Below are 24,036 nucleotides of genomic sequence, written 5' to 3' on the forward strand. Positions count from 1 at the left end.
TCAAAATAACCAAAGTCAAAAACTGTCCCTGGCGCCTAAGCGCCCAACTGTGGCACATATGAGCCCAACTGTGTGCCCTACTGTGGCGCATAAGCGCCACCTTTCTAGAAGATGCACATAAATGGCTGGAGCCTAGGTGCCAGATCTTAGCACCATGACACTAGAGCTTCCTGCAATCTAGTGCTAAGGCGCCAGAAGCTGGCGCCTAGGCGCCAATTTAAGACTTTAGCTCATTGCTCCATTTTTGGTCCTTTTTCTCAAAAATTCATTTCTTACACCTAAAACAAAAAACATGCAAAATACCTTCCATTAAATTGTAATATCATTAAAAGTGAGCATAAAAAACATATAAAAAATTAACATATTTTAAGGTGTATCAATTATCACATGCTTAAGTTGCATTTTGAGTGTCCATTCATGCACTCACCCCATTTGTATGATTCTCCTTAGTGATGATCATTAATCTTTTCGACCCACTGTCTCCATGACACACCCATCTTCCTGGTAACTGCCTTCACAACACACCCACCCTTTAGGGTCACTGCCTCCATGACACACCCATCCTATTTGGTCACTTCCTCTACGACATCCCCACCCTTTCGGGCCACAGCCACTATGGTACACACATCCATTGGGTTGCTGCTTCCGCGACACAAACACCCCCACCTTTTCGAGCCACTACCTATATGGTACACCCACCCATCCACTCTTTTGGGTTATTGCCTCTACAACACACACATCCTTTAAGCCACTTCCGCCATGACACACCCACATCTTTGGGGCACAGTGTTCATGACACATCCATCCATCGGGCCACTGCCCCCATGACATGCCTACCCTTTCAGGTGACTGTCTTTAAAACACACCCATCTGTCAGGCTACTGTCTCCACGACACACCTATCTGTCGGGTTGCTGCCTTTACAGTATCTTTCACTCCGCTTCCTTCACGACACGCCTACCCCTCTAGGTCGCTATTTCCAAGGCACTCCCATCCTTTCGGGTCACTCCCTCCACTACACACCCACCTTTCTGAGCCACTGTCTCCACAGCACGCTCATCGTCACCACTTTTATCACGCAATTGTTTGCATTCACATTTGTATGTGTGCATGGATAAAGAGTCGGGCTTGATAGTGAGTGACCCCGTGTTGGTCGCTATGCCTTAACAAATATTTCTTGTAGGGTCGACTCGACAAGCAATGCAAGTTAAATCATCATGATTGACACGAGTATGACTACGCTAAGGTTCCAAGGAATATAACTCATGTCACCTTTTATGTTATGGGCTCACATTTAATGGCCCTTATTTTAAAACTAAAAAAAAATCTTCTACTTATTACATTCGCCATATTTTTAAAGTTATGTATGTAACAAACTAGGTCATATGTAAGTTCAACTCTTTTTAAAATCCATTATGGATGACACTTTTTAGATCCCTTGGATCTTTACGACGGGGCTGGTGTGGAGACTTCCTTAAAGTCATACGTACCCAGAGACTTACTTGCACTTAGATGTCAGTTATGACACTTTTTGTTAGATGTTGTGCTAAGTTAGGACTATGATGCTTGGTAGTCTTTTTGATGTTTATGGCTATTGTTCTTTATTGGCTTGTTTATTCTAGCCTTGTGTCACTTTTGTGCTTTTTGGTGTGCTCGTGTGATTGATATACATGGTAGTATATTAGGTTGTTCTTCTGCAAGGAGTCATGCTTACACATAACACACACACAAGTATCATTATGCAGGAGCACATAATGATTTCTAATATTTTGCTTAAAGGTGTCATTTAGCTCTTGACACGACTCGTTATACATTGCATGTTTGTTGACTTTCCCGCTAACATTGTTTTCATGCATGTCAAGTTTTTATTTTTTCTTTCAAATGTATTTGATAGAGTCCCTAGGCTGAGCCTGTATTAGAAATAATGTACGAGCATGGGTTTCAAGTAGGATGACACATTGAACCACATGATGGGACCAGGAGGGGCAACTCATGTCTCATACCTTAAGTCTGAATTATACATTTTTGTATAGATCTAGGACCAGTCATCTACATACAGAGTCCTACCCCTTTTAATGCTTTTTTAGGATATGTTGTCAATCTAATGACACTGGCCTCATTTATATTTGAAATGTTTTTACTTTTTGTTGTGTGTTTGCATACTTGGATTGTTTTCCTTATTTCTTTCTGCCTGATTTAGGATGTTATGAAAATTACACTTTACGCTCTTTAGGACCTTAAAATTGTAAAGCTTTCTACATAAAAAAACCTAATAAATGATTCAAGGCTAAACCAAAATAAAGGATTAATAGATTCAAAATTTCAAAATATGTCTTTGATTTTCCTGCACGACCTTCAGGTTGGTTTTAAAAAAATGCATTGTATGGGCATAACCCAAGTCATATAATAGGGACTCCACAATATCTAATGACTGAGGAGAACTTCAAGCATGGTCAAGTCATATAATAGGGACTCCACAATATCTAATGACCGCTCCAGATAATTGCATCGTTTAAATGTCCTGATAAGAAGCCCAGTGCTTCTCCAACCCAACTAACCCAATATATCTTTCAATATAGAAGGTTGTTCAGTACGCCTAGGTCGTTAGAAGGCTCCCTGACATAGATGGGGTGTAAGTCCTTTTATTGAGAAATTTCCACCTTTTTAGCTAAAGCTTCCTTTCTCCTCTTTTTCAGCGGCATCCTTACCACTTCAATGGGTATAAGTTCGAACTCTTGGAGCTCCACCTGATAATCATTGGATAAAGTTCCCTTCCTCCGACCTTAGGGCTACCAAGATCTCTGAGGACGATGCAATTCACAGATTGCTGATTGGGGATCTTTGGACATATCAGGTCGACTACCTTCACGATTAGGTAGACTTAGGGTCCTATTGGTTTGGGATGACAGGTCCGTGTTACCTTGACCTAGCTACATTTACCTTCTAGGGATTACTCCTTCCTTCCTTTTACTAACCTTGTTGAGCATTGTTGCTCATTATGTCTTCTTTGGTATCATCTCGACGGTTTGATTGCCTATGAGCTGTCGCTCATTTGGGGTACAATGATTTATCCTCTGCCCTTATGATACAGATGTGTTTTGACATCGGGATTCCCCATCGAGATGCTTCAATTATTTCAAAAGCTCCATATGTTGTTGAGTCTGTTACCCACGTGGAAACGTGAGAGACTCACTCTCCACCCTGTTGCTTAGCGGGAGCTTTGAAAGCATCAGAGCATTTCTCTCTGAGTTAATCATCCTTTGATAGCTCTATGCTAGTCATCACTACTAATGTAAGGAAAACTTCCTTAGATCAAGAGTATTATTGGGCAAACCTCAATATGTAATTAACTGAGTGAGATACGTTCCCTTGGGAGCACTCTAAATCCACAACAGGCAAACACACCTGAATCTTTAGTTATGGATAGTCTACGTAAATATTCTTTCATGGATAATGGTCCAAGGTGCTTCTGCTTGATCTTATTTGGGCGGATATACTTGATCTATTTTTATGAGATTTATCGCATGTTTGCTCTCCACATCTTTGTATTATTTGTCGTTTTTATCCTATGTTCGTCTTTTCTTATTTTTCTCTTCTCGTGATCATTCACATGATCAATAAGAGTGACTTATTCAGAAAAGAGAACTACACGACAATAAACAAACTAACTCCTTTAAAAATAAAAAAGAGAAATGAACGAAAATATTTGCTAACTTATTCACTAGATCTGTCAGTCTTATAGGCAAGAAATGGGCAAGCATGGTCAGCCTGTCAATGATTACCCATATAACATCAAGATGCTGATGTAATCTAGGTAACCTAATCACACAATCCATCGTAATCTCCTATTATTTCCACTTCGGAATTGATAAATGTTGCAATTAACCTCTAGGACATTGATGTTTTGTCTTCACTAACTAATATGAATTATACTTAGCCACAAATTCTGCCACACTTCTTGTCAATCCTGATCACCAAAATGCTTCTTTGAGATCTTGTATATTTTATTACTCCCTGCATGAATAGTATAGCCAAATAAATAGGCCTCCTCAAGAATTTCCTTCCTCAGACTATCAACATCAAGAATATAAACTCTGCTATATATCCCAATAAACCATCATGATCTAGCACACACCTATCCAAATCACTTCTCTTATCCCGTTCCAAAGTTTTCTGTGCATTGTTATCTTTGGGTAAAGAAACTTTAATTTTGGTTTTCAAAGTGGACTGCACATTTAATTAATTTAATTGAATCTTATTGTCATCGGGATAATCAATTATTGATAGCTTCAACTTCTCAAAATCTTTAAGTAAATGCTCAGACTGAGTAAATAAATAATTCAAATTACCCAAAGTCATCCTACTCATCACATCAGCAAACGGATTTACCTTTCCTACATGATAGTGAATATCCAAACCATAATTTTTAATAAATTCCTGACATCTCCTTTGCCTCAAGTTCAATCTGCTCTTTCTAAGTAAAAAAAAAAATACTTCAAACTGTATTTGTTAGTACATACCTTGCACGTAACTTCATGGAGATAGTTTTCCATATTTTAAGTGCAAAAGTAACCGCTCCAGCTTCAAATCATGTGTGGGATTGTTCATTTCATGATTATTCAATTATTGTGATGCATATGCAATAACCCTTCCATGTCGCATAAGTGCACAACCCAAATCCCTTAAAGACGCACCACGAATGACCAAAATTGAAGCAGACATTAAATAGGTCTTTAACTTCTGAAAATTCTTTTCACAGCTATATGACCATTCAAATTTCATTGCATTCTCGGTCAAACTTAAAAATTACGTTCATATTACATAATTTTTTTTAATATTTTAAATCAACATAATGGTTCGAGGGAAAATATTAGAGATTTTATTAATTATTATTTTTTAAAACGATAATAATAAATAAGCAATTAATTAAAAATTTAAATTTATATTAATTTTTTTAAAAAGAAGAATAATTTAGAGACTCATTCAAGTTAAATTTAAGAAAAATAATCCTTAATTTTTTTCCTAATTAAAGGAAATGAGAATGAGCTTTTGTATGAACATCACTTTTGTTTAAAGACTCAGTGGTGATTATGTGGGCTGAATTGACTCATTTAGTTGGTGGGTTTGACCGTGAACTTATAAATAGAAACTGGGTTCAAGCTCAACATGAGCCCGCTTTAACTGGTCAAAGCCAGAAAGTTGAACCCATGCCAAGCCCGACCAGCCCAATGACGTGATCTAGGTGGTATGCCTGTAAAAGCTCCAATATAAATTTGTTGTGCCATGTTGCTCACAACCTCCCGTCCTACTTTCACTCCTTGTAAGAAAATTCATCCCTCCCACCCCGCAGTCGCATGCCTCCATTCATCCCACATCCTAAAATAAAGAATAAATAACAAAGCGATACCTCTTAAAATGAAAAAAAAAAATAAAGCTCGAATTTTTGGAGATAATGCTTAATATTCTAAACACGAGCTGGACTCATTAAATTTATATTTATTAAATTGTTATAAATTATTTTTTCGAGTCGAACATGAGTTTAATTCGAACAAATAAGTATGAATTAAGTCAAACACAAACATGCCATTCACGAGTCATTTCGAATATGAGCCCCACACGAAAAAAAAAAATTTAAACGAGTCAAGCACAAGCAAGCCTTAGGTTCTCTCAAGTTCAGCTTGTTTACACCCCTACTTTCAGGATAAAGTGACCTATGCATGCCAAACAAAAAAAGAAGGAAGAAAAGAGAGCTACTTAATTAGAGAAAAACGCTCCATGACCGCCACCAATCAAAGAAAGAAGCAAGATGAGGGATTTGGTGGTTGTAGATTTGAGCATAGTGAAGGCTTGCAACAAGGATCTTAGGGGGAGAAGGGGGATTCACTTAAGAGCATTAGAGGTTCTACTATGAGGAGAAACTTCGATTGTCAGGTAAGGATGGCTGATGACTGCATTATGATGCCCTAATCCTGCCTTTTTTTAATTGAGAAGGGAGGTGGTGCTAAATGTGGTATCATGAGTAGGAAGAAAGGTTAGGGAGAAAGAAATATGAAATACCTCTTAATTGCTGAAAGTTGGGGAAACAAAGGAGTGATGACAAACTAAGAGAAATCATACAGTTTTAATGATTAAGGAGTGAGGGGTGACAATTGCATAAGAGAAATGTTCTTTGTAGTTTGTCTTCATGAAATCAATGTAAATGCAATTCTTACCTATTTATACAATGAGCTACCTTAAAAGAAAATAATGAACATACTTTTTAGTTTAACATACATTTCTAATTCATTTGAAGCCAAAATTTAGCAAATGAAAATCAAATTGAATTACTACTTTTTAATATTGGAAAAAAATAGGAATATATCGATATTAATTTTAGACATTTTTAACACTACGACAATTTGTAGAATCTTAAGATGCAGTCTACACGTAGGTAGGGGCGTAAACGAACCGAACACGAACGAACATAGCTCATGCACGTGTTTGGTTCGTTTGAAATTACGTGTGTTTGAAATAGACTCATGTTTGAAATTGTTCGTGAAGTTACTGTTCGTGTTCGGTTTGAATTGTTTGAAATGTTTAGAATTATTCAAATTGTTTGAATTGTTTGAAATCTTACAAATTTGTTTGGATTATTCGAATTATTCAAAATATTTCAAAAGCTTAAACCTATATGAAATTAATGCTTAAATATATATGAATCACAACACAAATGCAAAATAGTCAAAACACAACTCACAATAAAACCAAAATATCATATCTCATCCATAAAAAAAAAAAAATTTCAGATCTAAAGACAATATGCGAGATTTCACTCACAAAAATTAGGTTTCATTCAAAGAAACTAAATAAATCTAAAAGAAATGTAAGAAAATTTATGCTAAGAGTCAAACCTAAAGATAAATACGAAATTATAAAATTTAATATAAGCTAAGAGACGAAGCTGAAGATAAGATTATAATTTATAGGATTTAATTTCTTAAAGTATGATAAATTTTTAGAGTATATAATTATTTTTATGATAAATTTTTTATATATAATTATTTTAAATTATTTTATATTTTGAACAATAATGACTCGAACAAATGATCTTTCGTGATTGGTTCAATTATAAATCAAATGAAAAAAATTTTGTTCATGTTCGTCTCATTTGTTTATCTAACGAATCGAATCGAACACGAACTCTACAACAAGCAGAACATAACTGCCTTTTATTTTACAACCCTACACTTAGTAAAAGTCTTGGGCAATAACGTAAAAAGCCACCCTTTATCTTCGTCGTTTTGAGCTTTTGACTGTCCTCCACGGTTTTCTCAGGGTTATATCCTCCATAGACCGAGCTCTCTCCTTCTCTTTCGGACTCGAGAGGAAACTTAAATCCGCTTCAGCTTCTAGATTTCCGCCCTCTGCAGCCCATTTTGGTCGGCCGGTGGCCCTCCGACTTCTCGCTCATCGCCGGCGGCGGCGCCGCCGAGTTCACGGACTCTACCTCGGTGAAACAGTTCTCTTCTGTCGGTGAGCCAGCTTCCCAAGTAGGCTTGACAAGCTCTTCTTATCGGAGTGATAGTAGCTAGGAGTTCTGGATATATTCTTTTTCTTGCCGTCTAGGGCTTTTGGAGTTGTTTCATTGTTGTCTTGAGATTGATGAAAGTCCGAAGGAAGATCTACAATCTATGACGACGGGGACTCCGGGGCGTCGCTGGATGGTGTTGAAGCTCCGGAGCTGGTCGCACATGGAATGGCAGATCTATTTGGGCATGGAAACGCTGATCCGGATGTCGAGAAGGTTAGTGGACCGTTGGCTTGGAAGTTTCATGGTTTCTTGTTTGGTCATACTAAGCTTCGGTTAGGAGATTTAATGCAGATGTTAACGCATTAATCTGTTCATATTTGATGCGTGAAATTTTGCATCAAATTTAGTCGAATTTGCAGTTTGATTAAAGAGTTGTGCTCATGAACATTTTATGGGAATGCTGTTTTGGCGCTCTTGGATGATGGGTTTTAACTCACATAATGACCTTTCACTATGCTCTGTTAATGTGAAGTTATTTTGGAGAGCATTTGAGGCATGTGTCTTAGAGAAGAAAAGAAGATAGATGGATGCTGGGAGTGGAGTATGATTTTGAGAGGCAATTATTCCTGGTGCCAAATGTTGAGAGACAATCATTCCTGTGCCAAATTGCTGGAGAGGCGTTGATGATCAACTTGCTTGATCTCCCACTTCTTTCTTGACGTTTTTTTCCCCTACACACATGGACAACACATATGCAATGTCTTGAATCGATAATCTCTTTGTTGAAAGACAAAGCTCTCAATCTCTAGGCCAAAGTAGCTTGCATTCTCTTCTTTTTTTAACATTTTTTTGTCTCTTTGAATTCAATTGTTTAGAGAGAGAGATGGGAAATGATCAATAGAAGTTCTTGGGATAAAGGCTTGTTTTACAATTGGAGAGACAAGCTTACGACATGTTTGTGTGTGTGTGTGTGCGAGAGAGAGAAAGAGCGAGAGAGAGAGAGAGGGAGAGAGAGAGAGATCCTGGAATATTGTGACTTGCAAGTTTGGGAGATAGGGAATCCTTTGACATTCAATCCATATATGATAGGTGACATGGATTAAGAATAAGTGAGGACCTTAGTATATATTTTTAATCCTTAATTGGATTAGAAATAACAAGTATTTGCCTACTAGAATAATCATTACCTAAAGAATATCATGCATCGAGCTACTAATTATTATGATAAAAGCAAAAGTCTTGTCATTGATTCCATGAGTATATAACAAATTGAAGAAGGGACTATTCATGATAAAAATATAGGCACAATAATGTATTGTTAGGGCTATTGTTGAAAATGCTATAATAGTCTCGATGCATATCTAGTTTGATTGAACCTTTTGTGCGCTTCAAAAATTTGCACCCAACTATCCGAACGGAGTTTCATTTTTTTGTCAAATTATCAAAAGATTGATTATATTTGAACTAAGATGCTAACTGGAAAATTTACTATCATTTTAGGAGTACTGTAAGATTTGGTTTAGATTTTTCATCAATGCAAGCCTTTATAGTTAAATACACCTCCTAGTGATGAGAGAATTTTTTTAGCAAAAAAATAATTTTAAATGCTTGACAAATTGTAACAATTTAGGTTTTTAGGTTAAGAAAGTTTAGCACTTTTAACTTAGATTAGATGGTGAAGGAGTGATGATGAACCCGATTAAGATCTTATAGCTCTATTGTTTTGGATTACTATAGTGATGGATGATGAACCCAATCTACTTAATTGATTCAACCATACTTAATGATTTATTAGCAACTATGGATTATGTTGTTCAAAGAAACTTTGTAGAATTGGGGTATATGTTTTTCTAAGTGAAATTTTTAGATTAACCTTAGCTAATAGTGGCTTTTGTGTCCAATCAAGTGTAATTAATAGTTTGTCTCTTGATAGATTTAATTCATCTGGGAAGCTATGGTGAATTTATAGGTTATAATCATGATCTTAATTTAATGATGTCGTTTTACAACAAATCACCTAGTTAGATGACATCGACAATGACATTCTTTTTTATGGTTCCAGTTAATGGTAAATTCACATAACTAGAAGACACCACATTCTTACAGATATCAGATTTTTAAGAGTGATCATAGATATATGCCTGGTATAACATTGCTTTTGGGGTGCTCGGGTCAATGTATATTTTTTACTCTCGAGGAATTATTGTGGCGAGTAAATGGATTATTATTGTAAAATTGGGAGCATTAAATTTTATTTGAATTTTTAAAATTTAATAATTTTCTTGATACTTATATACGTTATCTAAATTCAGGCTAAAAAAATTTGAATAGAATTTTTGGGACATGTTGAAAATAGAATCTCCTCCTCTTAATATCTACTTTTTAGCTTGATCCTTATCGAGATCTTAAAATGATTTTACTATATTATTTTGGACCTTTTCAACCATGTATCTTTTCTAGTAAAGGATTTGTCATTGATTGCATATATATTTGGGAGGTTCTAGTGATTGTTATGGTTAAGGTGTTTCAAGGGTGGGCACACAAAAGTTTTAGTAGTTGGGTTCACAAGGCTAGTGTGGATCATGTTATAGGGTGAGAAAGAGAGCATTGGGGTGTGTGAGCAAATAATTATTGGGTTGCTAGCTAACGTCGGAGTGTGAGTGAGTGAGTAATGGGGCACGCAAGTGATTAGTTGGTGATGGACTTTTGGTATGGATGTGCGGGGAACATCTTTTAGGGTGATGAAGAGAGCATTGGGGTATGTAAGCAAGCAATTATTTGGGTGAAAGCTAAGGCTGGGGTGTGAGTGAGGTGCGCAATCGATTACTTGGTGATGGAGTTTTTGTAAGGATGGTGACCAAAGTTTGTATGGTTTTACTTCCTTTAGTGGAGGCGTTGAATGCCATAATAACCCTAGATATGATTATAGTGGAGTGTGGAAAATGGGGAAGTGGAGATAAGGGTCTCCCAACACTGGGAAAACATGAAGCTCAAGGGCACTATGGTTTGCTTAGAAAATTAGATTTAGCCAGATTATGATGTTCTTGATTTTGGAATCACTTGAAGAAGTTTTGAACGTGTATAGTTGTGCTCTAGAGTTTATGTTGAATTTTTTAGGGCAGGTAAGTCTTTTGGTGAAGACCTAGTTTGGTTGATTAGAGGTTCTGCATTTTTTTATTTTTTTATTTTTTGTTTTTTGTTAGGAGATGGTTGGAATGATTGGTGTGTGAAGAGATGAGATTGTAAAGGATTGAAGAATGGAAATTAAGTATTAAAAGTAAAACAACATCACGAGATAAACTATCCCTAAAGATTTAAAGCCTCTCAGCCACGAGAGAAACTTGTGGGAACATTTTTCATTTTTTCATCAAATTCACATTAAAATGTTATAACATCATTCTTTTTATTTTAACACAACCTTCTTGTAGGCTTGAAACTAAAAATTTGAAATTACAAGTGGTTGGAGTGGTGATTCATTGAAATAAGGAGGTAGATGGTTCTCCATTAGAGAGGGGGTCGACCTCTATCTTGGAGAGGAGTAGCTGAGATGGCACTTTTGGTGGGTGGGGATATGGATCATTCTTTGGACGTCCCATGATGTTTTAATTAATTTTTAAAGCCTCTTATTTTATTATCAATGTACATTAAGTAAAAAAATAAGAAGCTTTGGCCAGCTACATCCAAAATAGGCTAGTCTTGAAATTTTTTCATGTTTTACCGTTCACCATGTGATGAATTAATGCACACTAACTATGTAAGGTACCATGTCATGTTCTTATAACCCAACATCAATTCGGTTACAAAAAACTAATTTTTGGTGCCTTAAACTCGTAATATATGATATAATTAAGTGTGCACAGATAGTAACTTGGCTATTGTCATTAATTCCTTACCATGACCTTGTGATAGGCCTATGTTGCATTGCATTAGTTTGGTGCATAAGGGCAAGCTCAGGATAGTGGCGATGACCGTTGATGGAAAACTTGCCCCCATCTAAGAATATTTGGGTTGGCAGCTATGGCTAGGGATTGGATTAATCCTACTTTAATACCATGTTAGACGAAAAAACCTTGTTATGTATTATTTATTGATAATGAGTACCTATATAAAATACCTTTAAAGAGAATGCTCTCAACTATCAAGCTGTAAGGAATAAATAAAAGTGTATGCACTTCTAATCAATACTTTTCTATTATACTTTTTCTAATCTAAGACTTTCCAACACTTCCCCTGTTGCAGATGGTGCTCTCTTCACACACAAAAGCACCCACAACATAGTTGTTCATGCTAGCACACCCGCATACAAAACATGGCACATGGCAACACATACAACAGATAGGCAAATTCTCACACACCCTATACACATCTTTATTGTTTCTCTTTGGTCATTTATGTAATCACATTGCCATCAAAGTCTCTTGGCTTGTCTCTTACCCTATTATAAACTTTCTCTTTCAATTATTCTCAATCATTCGGCATAGATCTTCAAAAAATACTAGCGATATTTTGTTGAGGGAAACAATGAGTTCCAAGGGAGCCTTTAACGAAGCAAGTATAGATTTAGAGAGAGATTTGATGCGAGGGAGGTGAAAGTGAGTTGCTGCTGCTTTGTTTTAATCATACACTTTTGTGAGCTCCTTGCTCGCCATTGGTGTCACTGTTCTCATGTTACATTATTGATGGTTTTGATTTAGTGGTGAAGCTAACTCCTTTTGTTGGGAAACTGAAAGGAAAGACATCTTCACCTTATTAAGTGATACCTGCCTACTATTGCCACCATTAATTTTTTTCTATACATTTATATTTTTTATTGGCTCTATTGTTCACTTCATGTTTTATGCAAATTCAAGTTTACACTCCGTTGGAATCTGTTAGTTTTCCATTGATCTTGAATTGACATTCTAATTTTGCAGGCATTTGTGGCTTTGAAGAAAGGCAGCCAATTGCTAAAGTATGGTCGCACAGGGAAACCAAAGTTTTATCCATTTAGATTGTCAAAGGTGAGTTCAATTAACAATTTTCTGCCTTAGCCAGAATTTGACTTCTCTCTCTCTCTCTCTCTCTCTCTCTCTCTCTCTCTCTGTATATATATATATATATATATATATTATGGTCCACTGCATATTGGATGAATGAGATATATTGACAATTTTGGGCTAGGTATTATATAAAACGCTTGCATTATTCCTTGACTTAAAACAATTGTTTTCCTCCAATTTATTATTGAACCTTTCCAAGGTGTGCTCATATACCCATCTTACTTCATTTTGGTTTTTTATTCGGTTCCAAATCAATAATTTTGTATTTTGGTTGAACTATATTTGGCATTTTTTGATATAACTTCCATAGAAAACAATGAAAGGTTGCTTTTATAGTTTCCTAATGTGTTATGCACAAGCTGCTTGCATCTTAGATGGATTGAGCATGTCTTGAATAACTTCTTCTTTATGGTAATCCGATACTGCAATTTTCATAGGATGAATCATCATTGATCTGGTTTTCAAGTGGCAGAGAGAAGACTTTGAAGTTGACTTCTGTTTCAAGAATTATACCTGGACAAAGAACAGTAAGATCTCATCCACAAAATACTTGGTGTCCTCTAAATATTTATGTTTAAAAAATTTTCGTTAAAATTCAGGATTCTTACTCTACAACTTTTTTTTTGTTTGTGTTTATTTGGTTTTCAGCCTGTTTTTCACAGATACCTTCAACCTGAAAAGGATTTTTTGTCATTTTCACTAGTATACAACAACGGTAAACGGTCTCTTGATCTGGTTAGTTCACTTTAGTTTTGTTTTGTGTGTTTGCTTTATAGGATTTCTGTGCTTCTGACTATGACCTTATTATTAACTTAGATATGCAAAGATAAAGTTGAAGCTGAGTTGTGGTTTACAGGCCTTAGGGCTCTGGTCTCATCTGGACAGGATGGACGCCTGAAGATTGATGGATGGACTGACGGGGTTTATCTTCATGTAACATTATCACAACACTAGCATCAATTCTACTTTCAATAGTACTTAAAATGCTAACAGGTTTTTTTGTTTGTGTGTAATTGGATTCTGGACTATGTATTTTAAGATTTATTCTCATCAAATTTTCTAAACATAAAAGAGGGGGAGGCAGTGGAATAAAGAAGGTTAAGAATTGTAGGTAGAAACTCCCGGATAAAGAGCATCTTCTCATTGGTCTCAGATTTTACCATTTTGGGTCCAGCTTTGTCCAATCTCTTACTTTATCTCTTAGATACAATATATGTGCTAGATGACGTTTTAGGTGTTAACTTTGTTTTGGCTAAAGGAAGACGGTCAAGCAAAAGGAATAGAAAAGAACTTTAGTTGAAACTTTTAATCCTTGGAAATTGTGGGTTCAAATTAAAGATGTGCATTTGTGATCCCTTTGCTTATTTCCTTGTGTAATAAATGAGTCCTAGATGTCCACTTTTACTGATTTGATGACATGGATGGAGGGTGCAATGACTTCAATGTGCTAAAACTCTCGAAGCTTTTACTATGAGTTTTGAAGCATAAGCAATAAAGTCACTATGTTTACATTTAATTATTTGTTCGATCTCTAGGCTATTATGATTGCGAGCATTTTATTGGCTCTAATATATTTGATTTGCATTCAACTAAGCAAGTTTTTCTCATTTTATAATTTGATCTCATTATTTGTAGAATGATTACACCTTTTTAATGCAGGATATTTTATGATCTTTTTAATGACAATAATCAGAGAGAAATTGTTGACTATTTCATTCTAATATGTGTAGTCTTTATGCAATTTTAGGGGAGCCTCTGATTTGAAACATACAAAATCAGAGAATAATAATTATAGAATAATTTCCATAGTCAACAAATTGATGAGTAGGCATGATAATAATGATAATAGTTCACGAATTGATGAGATGAAATTACTAATTCCACAGATCATTAAAGTGGCTTGAAGTGAATAAGAAAAATTGAGGATTGTTGGGCTTGGTGGAATATAATGAAGACAAAATTAGGGGCATGATTAATGAAGATTGTTCTTTTTAGTCTCGCTTAATATAATGAATGAATATTTTCATTTTAAGCTCGTTTGGTAATTTCTGAGGACTATCTCAAATTGGTATGCCCTGTACGTGGGCCAATTTTTTTCTTCCCTTAAAAACATGTGAGCCAACTGCAACTACTTCAGATGGTTCTTTTCATTTAAGCGTTATGTTGAATGGATGTTTCAAAAGTCTCTCATTGATTTGGGCTGCATCCCTTAATTTCAAGTGAACCTGAGATCAAGGTTATGTGGATGTCATCATTATTGTCTATGGAGAGATTGTGGTTTTATTCACATGAAACAAATAGAAATGGAAGGAAAAGCAACAATGCAGTGATGCAGGTTACGACAATGTGACTATTTAAAACAACATTGCGAAGAAGGCTACAATGATGATAAATGTTGCAACAATATAGCGGTAATGGCTGCAACAATGAAACTAGTTCGTTGCCATGCATTGATGACGATTGTAACTATGGGAATTGTTTGCAACAATTCAACAATGAGGGCTATAGTTTTAAAAAAAATAAATGAAAGTAAGAAAGTGCGGTAAGAAATTGTGGCAGTGAAAGCCACACAATTATGATAATGCGGTGATGAAAGTTGTTGTAATGGAATTATAAGAAAGAAAGGCAAGATTTCTAGATAATTTTTTTAGTAATTCATTTTAATATTTGGAAAGTATTTATTGAAATTTATGAGGTTTTCTAATAGAAAACATATAAAATCAATTAATAAAGACTATAGAATAATTATAGTAATGCACAAATTACAAATTACATGTAATAGTAATTACAATTGTCCACATATTGATATGGTGACTCTAATAATCTCAGGATCATTGAGATGGCATGAAGTGAATACACAAGGTGGAAGATTGATAGACATGGAATTGTTGTAGATTGATTTTTCCATAGATAATTATCAATAAAAAAAAATTGAGTATACGATATGTTACTTTTTCACCCATTTGATGTGAAACTGATAATTATAAGTCAATATTCATAAAATATTAGGTGATACCTAGATATTATAGATTTTATGTTTTGAATCTTTTATATATAAGAATGTTGATATGGATGCTGATATAACTTTTGTACTTAAGTTAGGTGATAAATTGGAGAAGTACCTTTTCGTTTTATGTTACTATGTAACAAGGTGATACCAAGAAAATATAAGTTTATATGCAATTATAGTTAGATTCCCAAATAATCAGGATAAGGTTGAATGATAAATTTTGCTTTCTTAGCAATTTAATTTATTTTTAATACCAGCATGTGTACGATGGATATTTCTTATCAGTTCCATACAAGCACATGTTAACAAGCTTAGAGTGAGAACGATTCACAGCTGACATTTATAAATATTGTCCGCTAATATCTAAGCTGATTGGAGAAAAAAAAATTACAGTTTCATTATTTTCTTTGGGATTGCTGCATCAATTATTTTTTTCTGTGTAACATAAATGATTTGAATAGAATGAATGTTGTCCATATCCATTTTTGTATTCAGGAGAAATTTAATGGTTTTATTTTTAAAACTTCCTACTTGAGGCCTTTGAAATCATTATTTTCATATATATATATATATTGAAAAAGATTGGCCAGAGGCTATTATACGAGCCTCCAACCACCCCTAATATGTTTAACACTTTGAGTGCCACATCCTTATGGCCAACTGTGTCAGAGGGGATTCGAACCCCCGACCTTAGGGGTCTTATACCGTGGATGCCAACCAACAGGCCGGGGTACTCCGGGGTACTCGACACAATATATATATATATATATATATATATATAGACACACACACGCACACACACTCAATGCTTTGTTTAACAACCATAAAAATAAATAAAAAAATCTTAATTCAATAGCAGAGATCAAGATGAAGGGTTTTGCTTCCTTGTAAGGGTTTTGTTCAATGTTAGTAGTAAATATTGGTGTGACTTGGGAGATTGAATACAATGTTTAAGGGCAGACTCAAATAAATTTTTCATTTGCTGAGAACTCCGAGGGTAAATAAATGACAGGCTAATTACAGAGAAATAAAGTAAATTTTCAAATAATTATCTTTATGTAGGTGAATCATCAAGGAGCTCTTTATTATCGAAAATAGTCTGGGTCTTCATGGAATTTAAATAGATTTGTAACTCTAAATATCAAAATTTTCAAGAATCTTGATTGCGTATTTTATTTGAAAAAGATATATCGTTTTGTTGTTTAAAGTGCTTTGGCCAACCTAGCTCTTTAGTGACAAAACACTTTTGCTACAAGTTTTTCCTGAGGGATACATTTATGATCATTCATAGTAAGTAAGACGTCATCAATCTAAACCATCAGTATGATAAAACCTAACATGTATGCTTGATGAAGATAGAATGGTCTGTTGTGCTAGCACAAAGGCCAATCTAGGCAAGGACTTTACTGGACTTGTAAACCAAGCTTGTGAAATTTGTTTAAGCCTAAAGGCTCATAAGCATTAGGAGCAAGCATGGGCGCATGTGCCACATAAGTGAGGGTAGGAGCGGACTATTGGGATTAAAATTAGGAGTTATGACTGACTTGCCTCTAACACCATGTTATAGGATTTTTTTTATTTTTTTCCCTTTTGACTAGAGATCTTGTTTATAATCATGGATTGAATGCAATGTAGGGACACCCAAATAACATTTAGATTGTCAAGAGGACAAGATAACTCTTGACATGTCTAATGTTACCCACGGTGTATGATTAAGCCATGAACTTGCATTTATTTACTATGAATTATTGAGTGATAGGTGTTGCTGTGAGCCTATGGATTTGATGTGGTTAGACTATTCATTATAAAGCCTTAGTTGTGCCTCTCCAGCGTAAGTTTGAGCTTATGTAGTAGTTTGCTGCGCTTAGTGGTCTTACATAAATTTGTTGTCAAGATAGGGGTTAGTGTTTATGACTATTAAGAGAAGATGACACTAGTCTTCTCTCCCATGTTCCACAATGTACAATTAAGTCATGGTTGTCTAACACACCTATTGATCTTGGGTGGGTTGTACCATTCTTTATAAAAATTTGTTTGCTTTCTCTGTAAGTCAGATATTTTGGAGTACTTTGTGGGCACTTTCTTATTCATTATAATTCTACTCTAAAAGATCAAATCCATTGGAAAAAAATATTTTGTTTTTTTTGCTGCTCTCCTCCCTCTCTCATATATAAAATGTTATGTATTGGATATAATGCATTTTTTTTTACATTGAAACCCAGAACAAATTTATGCATAATTTTCTTAGGTCACGCATTACTCTAGATTTATGCCGCACTGAACATTGATCTGGCTTGAGAGGGATAATCTTGCACCCACCTCTTGGTTGAGTCCTTTTTTTTGGGTATATTGCTCTGAATATCTTGACATTTGGATTAAAAATGCCTATTTTCTATCCAAATTGTTTGCAACCTTGTTTCAGAGTTGCAAGCGCTTGATATATAGCAGTCAAAGTGACAGTCTATCAGGAACCTTGCAGGATTCTCCTGTTAGAAAGGTAGTCGACAACGCATTGCCTAAAGAGCCTCCTCAGAGCATGGTAAACGTAGAAAGAACAGATGCGTCGAACATGCAAGTAAAAGGAGCCTCTGATGTTTTCAGAGTCAGCGTGTCCAGTGCTCCTAGCACTTCCAGTCATGGTTCTGCTCAGGATGAGTCGGATGGATTTGGAGATGTGTATATTTGGGGCGAGGTCTTGAGTGACTCCTCCAGAACTGGGCCCGAGAAAATCATTAGTTTTTCTAGTACAAGAAACGACATCCTCATTCCAAAGCCTCTAGATTCTCGTATAGTTTTGGATGTTCAACATGTGGCTTGCGGGGTACGGCATGCCGCTCTCGTAACTAGACAGGGAGAAGTATTTACATGGGGCGAAGAATCTGGTGGAAGGCTCGGTCATGGTGTGGCAACTGATGCCATTCACCCTCGTCTCGTTGAATCCTTATCATCCTCTAACATCGATTTTGTTTCTTGTGGAGAATTTCATTCTTGTGCTGTTACTGCTAGTGGCGAGCTTTATACTTGGGGAGATGGCGCCCATCAATCCGGGCTACTCGGTCACGGCACTGACATCAGCCATTGGATTCCTAAAAGGGTTTCAGGACCTTTGGAAGGACTTCAAGTCGCGTCCGTCTCTTGCGGAACTTGGCATACAGCATTGATAACCACAACCGGTCAGTTATTCACATTTGGGGACGGCACTTTTGGTGTTTTAGGCCATGGAAACAGAGACAGTGTTTCGTATCCTCGGGAAGTCGAATCTTTGATGGGTTTGAAGACTGTTGCTGTCTCGTGTGGAGTCTGGCATATGGCTGCTGTTGTCGAGGTTATTGTAACACAATCAAGCGCATCTTCTAGCAAGCTATTTACTTGGGGCGACGGAGACAAGTATCGGCTCGGTCATGGTGACAAAGAGCCGCGCCTTAAGCCCACTTGCGTGCCATCCCTCATCGATTACAATTTTCACAAGATAGCATGCGGTCATAGCCTTACAATTGGCTTGACCACTTCGGGCCACATCTTCACCATGGGAAGCACTGTTTACGGCCAGCTCGGGAATCCCCATTCCGACGGAAAACTTCCATGCTTAATTGAGGAAAAGCTTGCCAATGAGTCTGTTAAATCTGTTGCTTGTGGTGCTTATCATGTCGCGGTTTTGACATCGAGAGGCGAAGTTTACACATGGGGAAAGGGAGCAAACGGTCGATTGGGTCATGGAGATCTCGAAGATCGAAAGACGCCTACGCTTATCGAAGCTTTAAAGGACAGACCCATCAAACACGTCGCTTGCGGGGCGAATTTCACGGCCGCCATATGTCATCATAAGTGGGTTTCTGGTGCCGAGCAATCGCAATGCACGGCGTGCCGACAAACGTTTGGGTTCACTCGAAAGCGACACAATTGCTACAATTGCGGCCTCGTGCATTGCCATTCTTGTAGTTCACGAAAGGCTTTGAGAGCTGCATTGTCTCCGAATCCTCGAAAACCTTATCGAGTATGTGATTCGTGTTATATCAAGTTGAACAAAGCCGTTGAATCTGGTGGGATGTTGGAGAAGAAGATTGTTGTTCCTCGTCTATCGGGCGAAAGTAAAGACCGGTTTGATAAAGCAGATACAAAAATATTGAAAGTGGCTTCACCTAGCAATTTTGATTTGATTAAAAATCTGGATATTAAAGCTGCTAAATTTGGAAAGAAATCTGATTCGTTGCCTTCGATTCGCACTTCGCAATTGCCTTCAATTTTACAACTCAGAGATGTTCCGTTTTCTGCCGGGATGGATATGCAACAAGTAAATTCCAGATTAGCGAACATTTCAGCTATTCAGTCTAACAATCATTCCAGAGCAGTTTCTCCATTTTTGAGGAAGCTTAGTCCTCCACGTTCTGCAACTCCCATTCCGACAATGGCTGGTCTTTCATTCTCCAAAAGCATAGCTGAAAGCTTGAAGAAAACAAATGAGCTTTTAAACCAAGAAGTACAAAAGCTGCGCGGCCAAGTAATGTCGCTAACTCTTAAGCTGTGCTGTTTTGTTTATGCCTCATTCTCTTTAGGTAAATTTACATACTTAGCACATAATTCTCACGTATTTACATTTCTAGCGTTTAAACTTTGCTTTGTACATTTATACCACCAAAATCTTTCATAGCACATAAAACTACCACTATTTTTAAAAGTGAAGCACATCTTTTCATGCATAGGTAAATTGACATGTATGTAAAAATTGAAGTATGGGTGTGAGATATGTAAATACATAAGAATTAAGTGGTATGTATGTAAATTCCTCTCCCACCCCCACCCAAATTTTTTTTGAAACTTATACAGTAATATTGGGAGATCAGGTTAATAGCTTGAATCAGCGCTGTGAACTTCAAGAAATTGAGATACAGAAGTCTGCGAAGAAAATTAGGGAAGCCATGATGCTTGCTACAGAGGAGTCTGCGAAGTCAAAAGCTGCAAAAGAAGTCATCAAATCTCTGACTGCACAGGTGAAATTTAAATCTCCTCCCATTCTTCCATTTTCAGTAACCTCATGAACTGTACTCCGCTCACCTTTTCACTCCATTTTCACTTCTATGTTGAACAAAATTTTAGTCCAAGTTGGATAGAAGTTGGTTGTAAGGTATAGGGTGATCATTTTTGTAGTTATGTATTATCTCATTTTTTTTATTTATTTAATATTTTATCATTTTACAGTTTATAAATTTTTTATTCCTGTAAGCCTATATTTCTTAGCTTCATACTGAGCTCCAAACTTTGATTTCATCCGGAATGCCGGTCTTGATGCAATATAACATACTTTCTAATGCAACTAATCTTATTTTTAGTGTTAATTCATGCAGCGTAAATGTGGAATTTCATTTCAGAAATCATCAAAGAATTGAATCATTTATTTTCCTTAAATATAAACAAATAACATTATAATCAAAACTCGAATAACAATGAAATGATCTGATCCTAATTTTTCTTTCTTTTGATCCTAATTATCCAGCTTAAGGATATGGCAGAGAGACTCCCACAGGGTGTCTATGAAGCTGATCCCATTAAATTACGATCTCTACCAAATGGCATTGACACGCATACTTCTCATCACATCGATTCAATCGGAGTGCAGAATTCAATCAACGGAGACAGTGATTTACAGCAACTTCATACGAATGGAATTGTCAAGCTGAATCATGTGCCGAGAAATGACATCGAAGCTAATGGAATCAACACTAACATTCAAAATCTCGAGTTTTCTAATCCAATTGGAACGGAAAAAAACACGAATACAAAACATGGCGTGGACACCGAACCGGAGCCACACATATCGAATTCTAGGTCTGATTTCTCCAACAACAATGAATCCAAATCTGTTCAAACTATGGAGAATGGTTCAAAGCCAGCAGTTAATCAAATTGAGGCCGAATGGATCGAGCAATATGAACATGGGGTATATATTACACTAACGGCTCTTCTTGATGGCACGCGAGATCTGAAACGAGTTCGTTTCAGGTACCTGACTCAGTTCTCAACTGCTTTTTTCATTTCATCATGTTCTGATTCTGTTGTATTTACATATCCCATACCTATACTTTCATGTTTACGCACATTACTCAAATTTTTATAATCACATAAAATATAGCACCATCGTTGCTTTTTAAAAGTGAAATTTAAAAGTGAAATACATATTTTCATGCATGGATTTAAACCACTAAAGTGCTATGTATGTATAGATGAAAGTTAAGGTGTGAGATATACAAATACATAAGAATTATGTGCTAGGTATGTAAATTTCCCTTTCATGATTCAACTTATTTGGCAGCCGAAGAAGATTTGGAGAGCAGCAAGCTGAAGCATGGTGGTCGGAGAATCGCGACAAGGTGTACGAGAAATACAATGTGAGAGGATCAGAGAAGTCTTCGTCCACACTTTCTTCGTGATCCGGAGCATGGAGAGTTCTGCTGAGAGAACCAGGATGTGTTAGTATAAGCTTTTTTATTTATATTTGTTTCATTTTTAAGAATATGATATATTTCTTTCCTTATCCATTGTAGTGTAATGTATATATATGCAATTACTAGATTGTTCTTTTATAGGGTAGAAGAAGAATATTGTGCCCTTTTCATTGTACAACCTCTCCTTAAGGGCTAATGAACCTCCATGAAAGTAGGAATGTCTCCACAATGTTCACCAAATTGAAACTTTATTTATGTTTAGGTTTATAAAATGAGTCGATCTCGAGCTGTCCTGAATTGAGCTTGAGATCAAGTTTAATTCAAATTGTTTGAGTTGGCTCATGAGTGCTTCATTTAGTATGAAAGGAAGAAGATTCTCATTCAAGTAACTATTTTATTAAAATGATGAAAAAAAGGTGAGTTTGGAGAAATGAGAAATTAAGAGAGAGAGATATATATATTTGTATTAACTTTGAATAAGTAATCATCAAAGTTTATGTTAATACATAAATACATAAAAATTTTGTAGTGTATATATTAAGTTGTTTATGGTTTAATTAACATTTTGTTAATAAACACTACAATGATTATTCGATTTATCAAATATAAAAGAACAAAGTTTGTGAGGCAATAATTTTTGTAGGGGTTTTATTCTATTGTTCGCTAGCTTCATCTTTGTTGCTTAGATTTATTGATGAAGTCTATTTTTAACTCAAAATTCAGATTGCAGCCAAACAACACATTAGAGTTTCATAAATAGTAGACAATTTACAAACTAAGGAAATGAATTGAGCAAACCAGCCCTTTTTCTTGCGTTTATTTTATCTACTAATATTTCCATGACAAATTAAATTATGGGCCTGTTTGGGGCTGCTTATTTGGTGCGGTGCATTTTGAAAACATCAGAAGAAGCGTTTGGTTACGGAGGCGCTGCAAATTATTTCAATAACTCAATAAAAATTCTTATTAAACACGATCACAGGTTCGATCCCTCTGCCCACGTTTCTTCATGTTTTTTATTACCTCGCTACTCTCTCGTGTCTCATCTGCCTAAGGTGGCTGCCTCTCTCGATCGCTCTCACGAACCCGATACCTCTCTCGTGCTTTTCTCCCTCTCACGCATCTCTCTCGCACTTCGCATTGCCTTTCTTCTCCTCCCTCCAATCTTTGGTTGCTATACTTTGTAAGTAATTCATGTGGTAATTTTCAATGGAATAGCTTTCTTTATGCGATTTTTGGCTTTATCATTTATAGTTTGTTGTGAGATGTTTGTGATATTTGCGATTTGTAGCTTTTTGATTTGTCATTTGTGATTTGGGATTTGAGTCTTGCACAAAAAAAATGTGGAATAGTGTTTGGGGAATGGATGAAAGAGTCTGCTTGATTTGGAGAAAGCAATTTTCGGTTGCCCTGTATGTAACCGATTGAATATGGATGACCATCTATCATTTCCTCCACTAATTATTGAGTGGACATTTGAAAAATGGATGAAATAAGGTGCTTGATTTATACATAGCGTTGCTTCGGGTGCCCTCAAAATTACATACAGTCTCAAAATTACATACAGTTTTTTTTTTTCTTGTTGGCAAGAATTTGAGAAATAGATGAAACAGGGTGCTTAATTTGTAGATACCAACGTTTTGGCTGCCCTGAATGTAGTTGCCTCAAATGCAAATTATGGAATGAGGTTTTATCACTTTGGTGTTTGAGTGAGAATTTGAAAAATAGATGAAAAATGATGTTTGATTTGTACATAGAATTGTTTCGAGTGCCCTGTTTGTAATTGCCTCTATTCAAAATTACATACAATTTTTATTTTTTATTTTCTATTTTTTTTTTAGCGAGAATGTGATAAATGGATGAAAGATGCTGCTTATTTTGTAGATAGCAACATTTCGGGTGCATTGTATGCCATTACCTCAAATGAAAATATGGGATGGGGTTTTATCACTTCCTTTGATGTTTGAGTGAGAATTTGAAAAATGTATTAAATAGGGTGCTTGATTTGTACATAGCATTATTTCGGTTGTCATGTATG

General features: G+C 35.9%; 1 protein-coding gene across 4 annotated transcripts; it reads left to right on the forward strand.

Annotated features, from left to right (window-relative positions):
* The first annotated feature begins 7,279 nt into the window (after window positions 1–7,279).
* LOC110038108 lies at window positions 7,280–22,238 on the forward strand. 4 transcript variants are annotated; one of them, XM_020742876.1, is made up of 10 exons: window positions 7,280–7,528; window positions 7,605–7,782; window positions 12,423–12,509; window positions 12,986–13,075; window positions 13,197–13,283; window positions 13,365–13,481; window positions 17,981–20,056; window positions 20,400–20,546; window positions 21,050–21,555; window positions 21,866–22,238. In XM_020742876.1, exons 2-10 carry the CDS (start codon window positions 7,735–7,737, stop codon window positions 21,981–21,983), a joined length of 3,276 nt encoding a protein of 1,091 aa, XP_020598535.1. In that variant the 5' UTR covers window positions 7,280–7,528; window positions 7,605–7,734; the 3' UTR covers window positions 21,984–22,238. The 4 variants fall into 4 exon arrangements, with proteins under 4 accessions (XP_020598535.1, XP_020598536.1, XP_020598537.1 ...); XM_020742877.1 differs by having other exon boundaries at window positions 7,280–7,511; XM_020742878.1 differs by having other exon boundaries at window positions 7,280–7,782; window positions 18,038–20,056.
* The last annotated feature ends 1,798 nt before the right edge of the window (window positions 22,239–24,036 follow it).

Source organism: Phalaenopsis equestris, unplaced genomic scaffold (assembly GCF_001263595.1).
Source record: "Phalaenopsis equestris unplaced genomic scaffold, ASM126359v1 Scaffold231055, whole genome shotgun sequence".
Lineage (NCBI taxonomy): Eukaryota > Viridiplantae > Streptophyta > Magnoliopsida > Asparagales > Orchidaceae > Phalaenopsis > Phalaenopsis equestris.

What these genes read in the sequence shown, in the direction of transcription:
- LOC110038108 (XM_020742876.1), top strand. Translation starts at nt 7,735, where the DNA reads ATGGCAGATCTATTTGGGCATGGAAACGCTGATCCGGATGTCGAGAAG. An exon ending in ATCCATTTAGATTGTCAAAG is followed by an intron (nt 12,510 to 12,985) that starts GTGAGTTCAATT and finishes CAATTTTCATAG; the next exon opens with GATGAATCATCATTGATCTG. An exon ending in TTATACCTGGACAAAGAACA is followed by an intron (nt 13,076 to 13,196) that starts GTAAGATCTCAT and finishes TTTGGTTTTCAG; the next exon opens with CCTGTTTTTCACAGATACCT.